At 39.7% G+C, this 17,755-nt stretch overlaps 1 protein-coding gene across 3 annotated transcripts in view; it reads right to left on the reverse strand.

The window, feature by feature from the left end:
* The window catches only part of adarb1b (adenosine deaminase RNA specific B1b), a 100,578-nt gene that overhangs the window by 19,882 nt on the left and 62,941 nt on the right, over positions 1 to 17,755 (reverse strand). For all 3 annotated transcript variants that reach the window (XM_078795488.1, XM_058081179.2, XM_058081178.2), the window contains 2 exons: positions 5,199 to 5,273; positions 1,495 to 2,420 (listed from right to left, as the gene is read on the reverse strand). In XM_078795488.1, coding sequence (XP_078651614.1) covers positions 1,495 to 2,420; positions 5,199 to 5,226 — 954 coding nt within the window. In that variant the 5' untranslated portion in view covers positions 5,227 to 5,273. The remainder of the gene's footprint in view (positions 1 to 1,494; positions 2,421 to 5,198; positions 5,274 to 17,755) is intronic.

Consider the following 17,755-nt stretch of genomic DNA (forward strand, 5'->3'; position numbering starts at 1 on the left):
GAGAGTGACTATGATTTACACTCTGCAAATCGTGTTTCAAAAAATGTCTCAACATGGTGGCGCTTTAAAAAGCTTCAGATTGGTGCGGCATTTGGTGCCTAACATGTGGCAGGGTGTGGTGAGTTTGAGGCTCGTGATGTGATCATCCGTCAGGCAGCGGCTATAAAGCCCCGGTCCCATCCCGTTCTACTTGCAAGTGTGGGCAAAATTTAGGGATGAGTCCCACCTCAGTATGCATTTTAGAGCATGCAGACATTATGTAGTGCACTTTTAGTGCAGGAGGAACTTTCGTTGTGTGCGGGGCTGCGTCAAAGTCCAGATGATGTGTGACGTGTGAGCCACGCGTGAACATCCCTAATATACACATACTCTAAATATATATTAGGCCTGTCAACTAATTTACTAACTGATTGCATTAATCAAGTCACATTTTTTTGCGTGATTAACGTGTGCGCATCATGGCAAGCCACCGCCCTCTGTTATGATGACAGAGGGCGGCACAGTGTAGCTCCCCACAGAGTCACAGAGACTCCGTCTCCTCTTCATAACTTTATTCTGAGCTGAACACATCAGCAGTGCAATTCAAACACCATTCATGTATCTGAACTCTAAAACAAACATATCTCTCGTCCATTAAGTAAATAGATTTTCAGACATGTGTGCCATCTTTTCATTTGATTTAAATTTTGGTGTAGTTAATACATACAAATATACATTATCCTGCCCTTTAATTTGTCTTTCTTTCAATAAAAAGATATTTTTCAATAAAAGGGATATTTCAGACATAGTGAGACATGGTGATTAATCATGATTAATTAATTTGAAACCATGATTAATCTGATTAAAGAGTTTAATCATTTGACAGCCCTAATATATATACACATTACGGTTGTCAGCCATGACAAGGCATTTAAGGCTCGGAACAACAACAGTGATGTGGAATAAGATCAGGAGCTTGACAAACTTTCTTACAGGTAACATGCTTGTCAGACTCACTGTCTTGTTTTGTTAATTTAGCTTAGCCAGCCTCCCAGGTAGTTTCTTTATGTTATTGTGTAGCAGAATAACTGTTAATGTGTTACTTTGTGTACCTATCATCCAGCCTCTTGTTCTGTGTACTACTGTGCCATTAAACAACTTTCATTGCAGATGATCATAACTGAAAAATAAATGTGATTTATGGTCCAGTGTGACTTACATATGTTCTTCCCTCTTCGTGAACCATTTTTTGACTGATGCGACTTATTCTCTGGTGCGACTTGTGGTCCAGACAATATACAGTAGTTTGTCCTATGTGTCTGCTGACACTGCATTCAAAACGTCAATTATTCAGTTCATATATGATTTTATGATAATATAAGCCTTTTCCAAACTGGAAGATATATATATATATATGTGTGTGTGTGTGTAAAGCACTAAATCACCGTCAACATTTGAGGCTTCATTGCTGAGGAAATTGTAACATGTTAAATTTCATATTGAAAAATGTCTTACCTGTGGGAGATGAAGCTGGAGACCCTCTCTGGGTATGGGCTGCCTGGATGGTGTCTGGTCTAGTTGCATGTTGAAGAGAGCTGAGAGAGCGGCCTGCGCTGCCCGGGCTTTAGCTAGCTTCTTGTTACGCCCTGAGCCCTCAAATGTTTGTCCATCAACTGTCACTGACATCACAAAATTCTTGGCATGACTCTCCCCACTTTCTGACACAAAGTCATATTTGAGGCCTGGCCTGAGTTCATTGAGAATCATAACAGGGTTTTTGCCACTGGAGGGGGAGCTAAACGCCGATGGAGGGGGCAGTGGCGCCTGGACAAGGTTGCTGCCAGGTGGTGTGGGCAGTGGGTACTCCCCTAGTGAGTTTAGTGAGCTGCTACCATTAGAACCGACATAGAAGGACTCTTCAGGCACGGCTGGCGTCTCAAAGCCATTGAACAGCATGTCTGGAAAGTCAGCTTGGTCTGAAGTAAAGTCTGTGTTTACGGTCAATGTTCGTCCCATGGCCAAGTGGGCCTCAGAAGCATTGGGGAACTGGACAAAGGAACGCAGCGCTTTTTCTGCTGCGCTCAGTTTCGCTTTCTTCTTAGTTGGACCCATGCCCTCAAACGACTGTCCATTGACCTCTACAGTCATGACAAAAACTGGTGCATGGACGGGTCCTGTCTGGGAAAGGAGTTTGTACTGAAGACCTGGTTTGATTTCATTGAGCTGCATCAGGGCATTCTTGGGTAGGATCGGTCCTGGTGTTTTCTTGCGCTTCTTGGCTCGAAACTTGGAGTGTGTGTGACCATTGTTTCCTTCTTCAAGTGGGCGCTTTCGACTGCCCAGGCCGCTTCCATTGGGGAGTTGCTCAGGCACACCCACCCCTTCTTTGCAGGACACGTTGTCCAGGTTTCGGTTTTCCTTAACGTCAGTGCTGCTCGAACCTGCGGTGCCCAGAAAGAGTAACTTACAACGCCTTCGTTGCAGGATCTTGTAAATGCAAAATTTATAGATTCCTTTATCACTCTTTGGAACTGAACCAATGATTTGTGTTCCTATATATAGCAGATACATTGAAGAATACTAACAGATCCAAGTCTTTAAGCTCAGATCAGAATCAGAGAATCATCATAACCAGTTTTTAAATGGAGAACTAACTAAATTCAATTGTCAAATTTGGTTTTTAATTAATTTAAAACTGAAAAATTATTAGGCTTATACATTTTGGTATGTTAATCCTACCCTACGGTTCTGGTGAAATTGGGAACTTGCTTTCAGGGTGAAACAAAGCTCCTCAAGTCCTGTCCACAATGCATTCATGTACACACAACACAATTCCACACATACACAGACCGTTAGTTTTACTCATGTTGTCCCTGTTTTAGCTACACTGAAAAGAAGGTAGAATTCAAGTGTTGAGTTTGGATTAATCTTTCAAGATACGCTGGGGAACACATATCACTGAACCCAGTAAACAAAGCGGATGGAATATTGGCAAAAATTTTCATTTATAACATCCTTCAGCAAAGGCTTGATAGGTTACTCCTTGCGGTACTCAGGAGAAAGAGAGGCCGCAGTGTGCATGAGTGGGGCTGTAGGTTGGGTTGAGGGAGTGCAGGGGAGGAGTGCAGGGGAGGAGCTGAGGACCAGGCAAACGGGAGAACACATCAAAAGAGGCAGAAGGAGAAGACTCCACCTACTGCTGGTTCCTAAAAGCTCGGCTGGTGACAAGAGTGCAAGTTCAAAATGTGACAACCCCACGAAAATTTGACAATAATGACATGTCATCGTTCATGGAAAAAGAAAATTGAGATTCCAGGAAGGTTTTCAAATAGGAAGCCCATTCGTGTGACCCAGCGCCTCTGAAACCGCACCCCCGCCGACCCTGACCCCAATCAGAGATCAGTGTTGCACTGACATGCCGTTACCATCGGAATAGAATAATCGCCAGGTCAAGGCAAGCCAAACAAAAAGTACACCAAAATATCAGTCATCATTGAAACTGCACATTCATCAGTTTCGGAGCTCTGAAAACATGCACTATGGACACATGCATTCTTCATGGTTGCTCTCAATAAGCAGATAAAACTGACAAAAAGAGGAGCTATTCAGAAAAAGTTAAGTTAAATGCCTACACTATTTGTGGTGGTTTGGACAAAACCACAATCTAACCTGCAACTCCTGCACTGGAAATATACCTCAGCTTTGACCTACATTAATAAAAATTACGCTTTACACTATATTTCAGTAAGGAGGCAGAATTGACTCAATTGGTCTAATTTTGCCTTAAATCGGTGTGTACCATATTTCCAAATTTGTTATTAATACCACAATGGATATATTTTCAATCACTGCAATCAACAATCACAGTGGAATTCCTGCCATGCAAACAGAGACAAATAGGTTCAGTAAGGTGGATTCACGTTGATTTAACATTAAGTCTGTTAATGTTTCTTTGGAGGCTTAACCAACACTTAATGAAGAATATAAGCTTGTATTTGGAAGAAGAAGACATTAAGAAGAAACTGGAGTGTATCAACCATGGTACATGCACTAAAATATGGTAGGCACATGCAGTTGATATCAATCATGCTCAAATTTGTGTAATCAGCATTCACTACAGGGATGTTTAGTACTCTTGGCTCTGTCACCTTAGTGTCGCTGTAACTTGCTCGTTTTGTATGATTCAACACAATTAGGTGGTCAGAGTAAAAACTGCTTGTGTTAAGTAGCGATGGACATAACGACTGGGGAATTGAATGTTGAATTGAATTAATTAAGAATCACTTCACTACTTTGTGATGTGTTTGCTTTCAAAAAATTTAAGGACCGTGATTAAAAAAAAAATCATAACTGTAAGGGATCCCAGACAGGACAATTACAAAAATTGCCTTAGTACCTGGACTGGCCTGTGAGAGGCAGCAATGAGCCACAGGGGACACAGACTGCTGGAATATACAGTAAAAAGAAGAAGAGCTAAGCTAACTTAATTAGCAGCTAATTTGCTAACTCCGTTGCAGTGAGCATTGTTTTCTGCCAGTTGTGGTGAGGCTTTTTTGACAAATTAGATAAACACAAACTCAACGAGTTGGTTTTCATTTGTCATGTTTATCTTTGCACTTATGGTCATTGTTTTAATTTGTCTTCATCAGTCAGCCTGTTTTATTCCATGAGTAGCTTGGCTTATTCTTTAAGATATGGGAAAACATATGCGATGGTACATTCTTTTCTGGGTCTTCTCAGACTCGCGTACTCAGTTTGAGCTCAAAATGTCTAATTCAAGTCCAAAGAGCTAAGAAAAAGAAGATTTTTATGAGGAGAAAGTTTGAAGAAGGACAGATCTGTAATAGGACCTGAAGTCTTTCAGATGTAATGATTAACCTTTCTCTTTAAAGTCTTCAGTAACATCTGAGTGTGTCTGTGTAAGTTTCGTTTCATGTAAGGACAATCATTAGCAACATAACGATGTTTTTTTCAGAAAACCTTAAGTTGGAATTATTTTTTAATTTTCTTCAAGCAGCAAAATGTGAAACTATTTGTTTAAGAGATTAAGATATGCCTTTATTCGTCCCTCAGTGGGGAAATTTGTGTTGTACTGATTACGCTTCAAAACAACATGGGGGCACACCAGGACATGCAAGCTAGTATATTTCAAAGCAGAGACAAGCAAAAACTCTTAACAGGAAAGAGACCAAAAGACATGAAAAGCTTAGTAGACTCACTCATATTCTCCTCTTCATCCATATCCATGGCGACGGGTTTGTTCTGACCAGAGAGCAGCCTGACTGCCACTGCACCTGCAAATCAGAGAACAGACAAGAGGACAGCTTGACTTGATACACGCTCACTTAAACTGATTCAAAGTAGCAATTTACATAGAGTAGCTACAGCAATGCTGATTTGGGGTGTATCCGAAATATATAATGCACATTCAAGGAGAGGGAACAGTGTGTTGATACACACTGACTAGACATCAAGATAGTGATGGGGATCCGTTGGTATGAAGACAAGATAAAATATTATTTCCAAGGCGAGTTGACAATGCAGAAAATAAAATACAGTGAAGCTAAATCAACATTCCTCAGACTTGCTGACCAGTTGACATAAGCAGTTGTCGACATAACCAAAAATAGCCATTTGCTTGAACATTCACCTTTGCCGGAGATATAAAGAGAATAGGTGGAAAGAAATTTTGAGACCAGTAAGCATAAAGATAGCAGATGTGTTTGCTCGTTAGCTTTACCTTTGTTACTTGGTATCATAACCTCTTGGAAAATAATGAGGTACAACAAAATCAAAGGGTGGTGAAATACTGCAGGGAACAGGACTTCTTCTCTGAGTTGAACCCTTCAAGAACCCGTCACCACTTCATAGCCATCTGAAGTTATTTTTTTTATTGTATGTAAAAGTAACAGACTGCGATGCTAATTAGAGAGTCAAAAGATCCTGTATGAGAAGGTGTATGACCGCAGGAATTCAGAAACTTCAGGCTGAAGAACTTAAAAGGTTTAGGCAAAGAATACTGCTGAGTATCGAAAGACGGCCGGCAAAAGTCAGCAACAGAAAGTTAAGACGGCAGAAAAAGGAAAAGACAGAGGAGAACATCACAAAGAGTGAGAAGGATGACATTATGATACGGAACAGATTGTGCTGGTTCTACTCATTTTTTTCTTGCCTTCCATCAGTGCACTCATTCCTCATTCCCCATCCCTCACCCATTTTCCCAAGCTAAACTAAATGGACTAATTAATCTAGGCTAATGGTGGGTGACAGTAAATATGCTAGCACAATTATCACCCTATTAAAGATTCATATTCCAAGCTATAATTGAAAATGAAAAGGTAGGTTGAGGGGAAAGATGGGAGGGAGAAGGTCCAGCAGAGTGGAACATAAGATTAATTTGAGCAGTAACCAGGTGTCCCTAACCCTTGCACTGCCCCAGCAACTCCGAATTGCAACACAGCGAGACGAGCTGTGTGCACTAATACGATTTTGGAAGTTTATTTTCCAGCGTCTGCAGTTTAACAGATTTAATCCACTCAAATGTCAAGCTCATTCAGGACTCCCGGGATTACATATATTAAATCCCCAAATTTCCCAATGTTCAGTGACAAAAATTCCTATGAAATGAATGGAGTATTTGCCCGAATGTTTTCGAATTAAAATTCTACATTTCACAAACAATAATCACCACAAAAATTCTCACAAATTTCCATTGAAAAAGCAAGACCTCTGAATTTTACGGTTTAAAGAGAGGATATCATTGTCATTTCAGAGGTATGCAAATTTGACAAGAGCGGCTCAGTCATCGGCTGCGTGCACACACATCTCCTCCGGTTCTGTCGTAACAGTCTATCAACCTGGCGGCGCATTGAGGATGACACTGTGTTTCTGCCTGTCTAATTTTCCATCCACAACATAACCATTTAGACTTACTGTAGTATGTTTGTGCCCGCTCAGGTTATTATAACACCAGGCACTTGGAATTATTTTAGCATCATTTTCTGCATGTAAAACTATAATTCATGTCTCTAAATGTGTTTTGTGTTAAAATATTTGGGTGCCTGGAAAGGATGAATTGGATTTATATGATTTTCTTCGGGGATATTTGCTTTGGTTAGAGTGCTTTTTGGTTTGAGTCGGACCTTCTGTACATGCCTGTACGAGCGCGTGAGCTGAACATTGGACATTGCACAGTGCATTTTAGTTTAAGACATTAGATATTCCTTTTATGTCACCTTCCTCGTCCACACTCTGCTGCATAGGTAGTTTCATCAGCATGCAATGCAAATGTGCCTGTCAGTTTTGATTTTCAGATGAGGCTGCCTTGTGATAAATGTGTAGAATCATGTGCAATCATTTGAGAGATCATCTCACAAAGGATTCGTTATTTGAATTTTTGTATGTGTCCTGAGAAGTCAATACGCTGGTAATATGCATTTTTAATACCCTCATTTTGTAAATCCCCCTTAATTATGAAACAAACTACAGCAAAATCTAAATTTAACATTTAATCCACGCCAATTCATAACCTGCTAACAAAATGGCAACCAATTATAATTTGACATGCAGACAACAATTCTAAATGCATATAGTTGACAAATGATGAAATGAACATTTCAGGTTACTATTACTCCCAAAACAGGTGGTGAAGAGATAGAGAGCTCGCTGCCACATTGTATCTTTGGTAACAGTCCAGTCCAGCAGCTCATCTTCAGTGACCTTAAAGTCACCTTAAATGTCCATTTACCCCTTTTGTTCATCCTTTATATGAATTTATATACATTTAATACTGTTTTCTATTAAGACCACAAAGCCGTGTTTTGCTTTGACATTTTGGGTTTTCTGAATCAGATTATTTGGATTTACATTATTTTGTATGGTAAAAAATGTATTCAGTTAGCATCCATTTTGGTTTGACTGGGATATTCTAGAACAAATGAATGACACTAACCAGGGTTCCAGTGTATATGGTGGAAAAACCATCAGGGTCAATAAAACAGGATCAATAAGATCTCAGGAGGGATTTTGGTCCAATCCCCTGATTATGATGCTTTTGCTTGGAAAGTAACATTTTAGGGATTGATTAAGGTCCAAAGATAGGCTTGTTCCCTCCTGGATCTTAAGGTACTGCTTCGTGTGCCACTCCTTTGTTGTCTTGGTTGTATATTTTGTGTCATTGTCATGCTGGAAGACATAGACGTCAGACCATCTTCACAGGGGATTAAACCATGATTGTTATTGTTAATAAACTGACTGTCAAACACATGGTTGTCAACTAAAGACACTAATTGTACAGTCCAAACAGTGTGGGGAAACAAAAAATCCCATACTAGTCACATTAGCACAGATTCTAGGGCAAACATAAAATAAGGTGTTTTGGTCATATTACATGTGAACAATTTTTTAAGGCTTTAAAATACAGATATAGAGAGAATTTAGATTGGATCTGTTGACACTTTCATAAATAACAGATAACCGAGAAGAGCTGACCGATTCAATGTTGAGAGCTGTAGAATATCACTCTAAATGCACTTACGATACTGCATCATCAGGTTGCTAGACAGTTTGGTTCCAGGTAATTCTGAGTTGAGCCACAGGAGGCAGGGGAAAGAGAAAGATGAGAAAGAAGATGAAAAAGCTCTAATTTAATCTGGCACAGTCAGAGGGACTGTGGGGAAATGCAGTGGTTTTTGATTTGTCTCTCATCCCTTGCTCACACTGAGAAGGCACAATAGAGAGACGCCACCATGGAGGGAACACCAACAGAGGCCGACTGGCGGGACGCGGTAAGGTGGGGTGAGGACTGAGGTATTGAGAGCGATGGAAAGGTGAAGGTGAGGAAAAAAAAACGAGAAAATGAGACAGACCGAAAATCCTATTCCAAGTGAAAGAATATCATTATCTCTTGAAAAACAGAAGACATTGAAAAGGTCTGCCCTTGGCACGCTGCAAGGTTCCAAGTGGCTCAAAATAACTGCCAATCGAGGCCACAGACTGATATCACAATTGCTGTCAAAGTGGATTTAGACCTTGTAAAAACATAATAAAAGAAGCGTATATATGGTTAAAATATCAATGTAAAACTGTACTTCGCTTTCTACCACTGAGGTATTAGATTATATTCAGTATTCTCAGCATACTGAATCTGGAATACTGTTGCCTTCAAGGCTTATCAAGAGATTTGTAACTTGTAGTCCAGATGAAATATAATGCAATGCCATGGAATATTTTTGCCAAAGTGCTTTAATTAAAGCTGCAAGTCTACACTTGAAATCACATGTTGATGTATTTATAGATTTGTATATCTATAGTGGCAGATAGTATAAAGCCAAATCATTTAAAAAACGTAATTGGCCAAATACTTACAGGCTTGACTGTAGCGAGGTTTACAAATAACTACCAAACTTTTGACCGGTAGTGTATATTCAAAGTAAGCTATGTGACCCTTGACGGAAGCCTTTCTATCTGAGATCCACTCATAGAAGGTCACTGGAGAAGGTGCACTTTGAAACTTCACTTCACTGAAGAGGTTCTTTGGAAACAGCTGTCATAAGCTGTTAAGGAAGCTACAAATTTAAAATGCAGACAGATCATTTTAAGCTGGAGTTATAGACCACTTGGGGATAGGTAAACCAGTATTCAATTCCCCTTATACTCCTTGTCCAGCAGTATTTTTCACACTGCAGTGCCACCTCATGAGGGCTCCAGCTTCGGAATATATATTACAGTCACCATCACTACATCAATAGCATATTAAAAGACAAAATACTATTTTGTTGGGCAGCTTGCTCCGAACTTCCAAACAGGCTGACAACGAGTGGCTTGATTAACATTAAATTAATTCAAATAATTCAGCAGTATATTTGGTTACAGCCCTCATTGCTCATTTTTCAGTCCTTTGTATTGAGTTGTGGACTCCTATAGAGCAGCTACACACAATAACCATCACAGAAAGATTTGTAGTTCTTCCAGATTCTGCACCTATTCAGCTGTATTTCTTTGGATTTCATGGTTCAGATAAGAGTGTTACAGCGTCCAAATCCCACCCACCTGCCTCTCTCCACTCACAGCTGTGTTTCCTTCTCTTCAATAGAGCTAAAAGTCGGGCTAAATGTTTAATATATCCATTTAGTTTGACATCTACATGTATTTTGCTGAAGTATTTGATAAAATGTGTTTTGTGTTAATATTTTTGGGTGTCTGGAACTTCAGTGGATTTACATTATTTAAGAGAAAAATGTATTCGGTTTTCATATGTTTCAGTTTCACTGGACATTTTAGAAGGTTTCATGTCAAAAACTGAGGTAGCACTGTACTTAGTAAAAAAGCCCGGACACCCGCTTCATAAACTCGGTAATTCAGTAGATATTTTGTTGTTTTTGTGTTTGCTACATCACAGCTGGTTTTCAGAATTTACATTTGAAATATTAATGACAAAAAGGTAATTCCTGAGGTTTGTATGAGCTACTGAAAAAGCAGCCATGTGTAGTTATAAACAAAACTCATAGGCAATGACATTTGTTGTGCATTCAAATTGATGACAGGTGAATTGTAATTGAATAGTCTGCCCAATGCAGATTACCAACTCTAACAAATAGTTGTAGACGACACCGCAGGGATGAATTTTAACCCGCTTCTTTAATCGCTTGTTTTGCACTGTGGAAAGTCCGTCCAGTGCTTCCCATGGAAATGCAGTGGCCATATAAGTCTCTAAAATATGAAAATGCGTGAGAACTGCAGGGGTGATCTGGTGTGGAAAGAAAGAGGCAATGTGTTGTTCTGTGTTCCAGACTTTAATATCTGACAGTTGGTCATTTATCATCGTGGACCACTGATTGTGAGAGAAAGGAAAAGGTGGGGAAAGCCGAGCCCAAGTATCAATATGAATTTTTATTTGATGGGTTCTGTGGCCGATTGCATTTCAGGAGGCTGGCGAAGTCAAGGTTCACTGAAGCATGACATGGAGATAGTGACAGACCAAGACAAAGGGCAGGTGAGCGATAATGGTGTGCCTGCACATGATGACTAAAGAACACCTTTGCTCCAGACATACTTTCACATTATGCACTGTTGTTGATGCTAATCAGTAAGTAAATTATCACTATATAATCACCATCTTATATCTAAAAACATCCAGGCAGTACAATGTCTGCAATCCTTCAACAATAATACAAGAACAATGGAATGTATACGACATTGTGAGCTGCCATTAGGCTCGATGGAAAGCAACTTGCTTCTCAAGCTCCCCACTTTCCCATACATATCCATCTCTCAATTGCAGTTGTTTTTTCACTTGTGCAACTGTTAAGAATGTTTACTTTAAACACTAGCTACACAGTTAATAGTTTTACGAAAACAGTGTTACCCTGGAGCTTTCTATTTACATTATTTCCTATGCAAAATATTGAGTCCTTATCTGGACAAATCTGAGGTCAACCAGAATCATGGAACAGATTGTGTTCAGGCTCAGAGGTTCCTCTTACTTAAATTCTTACTTTTTCAATGTTTTCCATTTATATTTTTGCACACACAGACCCTGGACTGGTTACATGTAGTCATAAATCATCAGTGAGTGGCTGTGATTGCCCCGGGTAGCAAAGGCACTAAGGGAGGGTGGAGAGCAATGGCTTGTGATCCAGGGGTCACCGTCAAGGGGTAGCCTCGCTTCTTGATTGACTGCTCAACCTTACATTGCATAGGCTAAAATCATGTGAACATGTGTCAAACAGCACACTGTTATAGTCAGAAGTTTACATGCACTCAAAGGAATTCATGATTTGAGTTGGTCATCTCTTAGGGTGGAATGATTATACAAAGTACTGTACATCTTCAAGTAGGGATGTTTGATAATATGGCAGACTGATATTTTTGGCTGATATTGGCATAAAAATGAGATATCGGATCATATACATACATATCTGTTTTTCTGACATCACTGACCTCATTCTTTGGGCCCCAGAACCTAGATCTGACCAACTTCCGGAATCTCAACCCCATGTGTGTCCTTTTGTTTTGGGCAGACTGTGTATTTGATGTATTTACCTTATTTGGTTGTAAGAAGAATTCAGTTTTATGTTTAAGAAACAGATGGATGTTCAGGATCAACACAGCATGAGGGGAATGATGAGGCATCAAGAGTTTCCACTTCCTAGGTAACCAATGATAAACATCTGCTTATAATGGCTTCATATGGTCTAGTTTATGTTGTGCAAGTTACAAATGATGTGAAGCTTGACGAATAATAATGGAGGCCAAACAGATTAGGTAACTGTCTTCCCGGATGTGTCTGCATCAAGCCCACCACATGAAAGTGCTGTTAGAAGAAACTTAACTTAACAAACTTAACAAAGGTAACTTGGGGTTGTGTTCTCTTACTCTGAAACATAATTATATAATGTGGCATTTTTTGTTGGAGTTTTACCCATGCTCATGAAAATATTTCCAAATTCAGATGTTGCATTTCATCCTATTTCAGGTATTTTAACAGTGAAACAAATGGGGTTAATTATAAATCCATTAATCGAACCTCAGCTATAAGGGGATTTTGGTTTTTGGCCTGGTCATGGAACACTAAACCAGATCTACACCCTACAAGGGCAATGGCGGTTGTATGGGAGTTTACCCAACATGTCAATATTTGCTATGTGGAATTGGCACAGCACTAAACATGACTGTATGGGAATGGTCTTTATTGTCATTATACAAGATGCACAACGACATTGGAGAGCTTCTCCTTTCAGTGCAGTAGTCAAGTTAAAAAAAGTATACAAAAAGTAGAGTAAAACAAAGACAATTTAACAAGATATATACAAGGTATACTATATACAAGATATCCAAAATGTACACATAATATTGCACAGGAGCATATGCAGGAGCAGACATATTGCAGATATGTTAATTTTAGTGCAATGATAAATGGGTCTTAGTGCAAATAATGACTGGTGTATACAGATGACTGTACACTTGGGTCTTCACCTTATTTTGAGGTAGAGGTAAATGTAACTATAACCACACCCTAAATTCACACAGACACTACAACATCTTGTAAAATGTCTTCCCAGAAGACTGGACGGTTCTATGGCAGACAGTGGGGATTTCTACAGATTTCTTTCCATTTCTCTTTCCTATAATGCAATGTACTTACTGGATTTCAAGCCTGTCAATAAGAGGTACCATTCCAATTGCATGCGCTTTACTAAAGGTCAACCACGTTTAACCATGAATCAACTCTATGGAATTCTAATGAGCATCGTGATAACACCACTGCTGGTGCATTTGTTCTAAAAAGAACATGAATCCCTGAACCTTGAGGATCAACCGTTTGACCAACAAAATTAAGCAGAAATTAAAATAAGCTCAGCAAAAATCATCGGAAAAAAAAAAAAAGATAAATGGTCCACACCGAGGACTCGAATATGACGGTGGAGGAGATGAAAGTGGAGAAAAGAAAAAAGGTGAGGAAGGACAGAGAAAGTGGACAGAGACAAATGACCAAGGGAAATGGTCTGTGCAGGGGAGGCTGCTTATGAGACAGCCCTCTCAGCAGTCTTAACACAGACTGATAGGCCTACCGGGGAGTGTTATCATGCCAATGTCCTTTCTAAAATCCAAGTCTTTCTTTATCCCAAAATGTTGGATGTCCATCTGCATTTCCGACAGCTATTCTTTATACTAAAATGATTTTCTTTTTGAGGTAACAAACATAGGAGGAAGAAGACATAATGAACCTAGAGTTATACAGTAACATGCTGTCTAAACTGGCTGCCAAAAAAATCAATACCATAACACAAAGTGTGGGATAATTGGTATTTATTCAGCAATTTGTGTTTGTGTCTTAGTCCTGAGCATGTTTATTCAAAAGAGTCAGTGAGCTGAATTTAATCTCGTCTTCTCCACTAGAATGAAAACCAGTCAGTATCAGGTGTGACCAGTATTTGCCTCCAATACAATACATGCTCAATGGGTGAAATGTCCAGTAAGAATGCTGGCCATGCATGTTTTCAGCTTCTAGGAATTGTGTACAGATCCTTGCTACACCGAGCTGTGCATTATCATGCTGTAACATGAGGTGGTGGTTGTGGGTGAATAATCTTGTCATGGTATCTCTGTGCATTCAAAATGCCATCAATAAAATATACCAGTGTCGGGGAACAAGTGGCCCCTGGTGGCCTTTTATTGTAGCCAACCTAAGGCACATCTGTGCAATAATCATACTGTTGAATCAGCATCTTGATATGAATGATACATTTTAGTAATGCTCACTGTCTTGATTTAGACAGAGAGATTGTGTGTACATGGAAAAAAGTTGATTTAATCTAATGAAAAATGGGAACAAAAACTTAAATTTTTTGTTTTAGTTTTTCATTTTCTGTACACTTATGCTGGAGCCAATCCCAGCTGTCTTTGTGCGAGAGGAGGGGTACACCCTGGACACCCCAGCCAATCACAGGGCACATATAGACAAACAACCATTCACACTCACATTCATACCTATGGACAATTTGGAGTCACCAATTAACCTAGCATGTTTTTGGAATGTGGGAGGAAACTGGAGTACCCGGACGCACAGGGAGAACATGCAAACTACACAGAGATGCCTGAGTGGGGAATCGAATCCGGGTGTCCTGCATGTGTGGCCTCCGTGCTAACCATCGGTTGTGTTACTACAATGAGAAGACCAAGATGCTCCAGATACATTGTGAATGTTAGAAACAAGTGGAAATTGAGAAATAAATCATTGTGAATGATGATTGTTAATGTATGACGTTAGATAATTGAGTGCCACTGTCATCATCCTAGAAACCCATTACTACTCAATAAAGCTGTGGCAGCCCAGTGATTACTCCATTAAAGAAAAAATATTTTAATACGAGGAGAATTGAGAGCATTTTTTTTGGTACAATCAGAAAAGTCCCAATTTCTCTTTCACTCCCATGCATCCTCAGGTGGTGTATCCAGGTGCTGATCAGGTAATACACCATAATGGACTACATGTGTGGGCCCCAGCACCCTAATGGAGAAGGGTCGTGGCAAAAGGGGAAAGCCTGTCTTGCTGCCTGATTGAAACTGATGGACCAAGGTAGAGGGACCACAGAGTCCTGCCACCCACCATCGGCGACCCTGTCACACACACGCATGAACACAAGCGCACTTACCTCAGAGTCTATTATTCAATTTAGCTCTTCTAATGACGAGCGAATTAGGCTGCCAGAATAGATTTGCGTTCCGAGAGCTAACGCACCATGTGTAATACTTTTTTTTTTCCATCACACATAATTTAAGAGGTGGCCTTTCATAAACTGAATGAGCACTACCGTAAATCTAGGTACATGAACTTCATTTGAGAGAATAAAAATACTTAAAACACTGCTAAATATGTTAATTAATTCAAGGGGAAGCTATTAAACGCAAAATAAGTGGCGACTTCTATTTTGGTCAAGCCCACTTGGCAACTAAAGTTGATATTGTGTTGGACTTTTATGAACTCTCTGTACCATGCTCAGTGTGGTGGAACATGGTACACCTGACTGGCCTTAGGTCTGCACCTCTGCAAAAAATTATGATTTTCTTGCTTAGAATTAAAATCACTCCGGGACAACTTGTCAGCCATTTCAGTTAACACATGTCTATATATTTTTAAAATGATAGTTTTGCATGCAGACAACAATTCTAAATGCATATAAATATACAGTATAAAAGTCATGAATGAAAGGGAAATATGAACATTTAAGATTACTTTTACCTTCATTGAATAGGTGACTGTTGCCAAAGACAATGTGGCAGCAAGATCAACATGGACACCACCTTTGTGATTTCTTATTTCTTTAATTCGATAATGTTTCTCACATTAAGTCTCTGCTTTTCTGTTGATCACGACTACAAGATAACTCATAATGGAGTCAAAGAAAATTGTGTGCCAGCTTTTGATAAAGAAGGTGAGAAACATGAATGAGAATGAAAAACTCTGTGAAGAACTACTGTAAAGTGCAGCACAGGCTATGGTCAAAATGTCGTAATTAAAGTCTCCTGTTTGGGAACAGGTCACCTTCCTGTTGAAACACCTAAACGGACAAAGAAGTGGAGAAGACGAAAGCAGGATGCATTTTTCAACTTTTAACTTTAACTCTTTCTGCTGCAACATTGCACTTTCCTAAAAATAAATGCTGTAAACTATCATATTATTATGTGGCGATGTTGCCATGTTGTTTGTCTAGAGACAGTGCCACTGAGGAAAAGACAGGAAACAGAACTTTCTCACTGAGAGTGACCAGGATGGATAGGATCAAAAACGAGTACATCAGAGGGACATTACATGTTTAGAGGCCTTGGAGATAAAGTCAGAGAGGTCAGACTGAGATGGTCGGACATGTCCAGAAGAGAGATAGTGAATATATTGTAGAAGGATGTTGCGTTTAGAGCTGCCAGGTAGGAGGTGTAGCGGAAGACCAAAGAGGAGGTTTATGGGTATAGTGAAGGATGACATGACGGTATCTGGTGTGAGAGAGACAGATGCAAAATACAAAGTTGGATGGAGGAGATTGATTTGCTGTGAGTTTCAGTTTTTGCATTTTATTCTCGTACTGTCTAGAAAATGAAGTGAAAATGGGTAAACAGCCCAAAGTGTAACCACTCCTGACGCATGTGTTGAACCACATTTAGTGTGGCAAGTTTATTCACTGTGCTCAATCCTGCATCGCATCTGACGATTCCAAGCAACACGGCGTATCCACAGAACTGCACGGAGTGATTAAATCATTACATGGTACAAACCGTTTACCCAGCTGTGATTAGAGTTGTTGAGCCATCACAATCGCAGGCACGAAGCAAAAAGTGAGCAAGGCAGGCAATCAAACCCTAATGCCAGTCTCAGCAGTACTTGAGCTATGTGGCGGCCTTTCATTTCAACTGCAGGTATCAAAAATGAAACATTGTATTGGAAAAATCCCATTTTGTGAAACACACCGTAAACATCTGATTGTACAAAGGAGAGACTGTGTGGCTGTATAATAATACTAATACTAATAAAAACTTACTTTGTTCTTTTCAAGGTTTCTGGGGGTCTGCCAATTCTCTCTTCTCCAGGAGCTGGAAAATCTATGTGACAGCTGAGATTTATGGCACAGCTAAAAAGAAAGTGCCTCTGGGTATACGAGTATATGGCTGAGTGTGTTCAATGTGAGAATTTGTGAGTCCCTATGACCATGAACGGCTCACAGGGTGGCATCACTGCTGTACTCAATGCTCATACGGCCAATGGAGCACCTGAAAAAAGAACTTCTTACAAATGAAACTAAGGATGCTAAAACCAATCCAATGTATGTCAGTATATGTATATGCTTTGTGTTATAGGTCAAATTGTAAAAAAAAAAAAAAAAAAAGCAAAAAGCAAATTGTAAAGTGTAATTAAGTAAATACAGATGAGGACGGATGGATTTCTGGTACAGTTGCAGAGTGCATCACAGTTGAACGACTCCTTCATCCAATGCCTCACCTTTTCATCCACTTTTAAGCAGCCTGTCCCTCACTTCAAATATGTACAGTGTTTGAAATGGGATACTACGCCACGGAGAGGGCTTTTCACCAAGGCATGTGCATGCCCATCAGGGATTGTCACATGCAGGTTGGACCTAATGTTATTGTTGCATTCCTAATTGGAACCCATTTAAGTTGACAAGCCCCTCTAAGTCGCAAAATACATGTCCAAAATGTCAATAACTTGTATATTTGTCAAATATCCACCAAATAAAGGACTATTATCCAAAAATTAGGCAAAATA

This window comes from Doryrhamphus excisus, linkage group LG12 (assembly GCF_037039965.1).
Source record: "Doryrhamphus excisus strain RoL-2023G ecotype Guam linkage group LG12, RoL_Dexc_Guam_v1.1, whole genome shotgun sequence".
NCBI classification, from domain to species: domain Eukaryota; kingdom Metazoa; phylum Chordata; class Actinopteri; order Syngnathiformes; family Syngnathidae; genus Doryrhamphus; species Doryrhamphus excisus.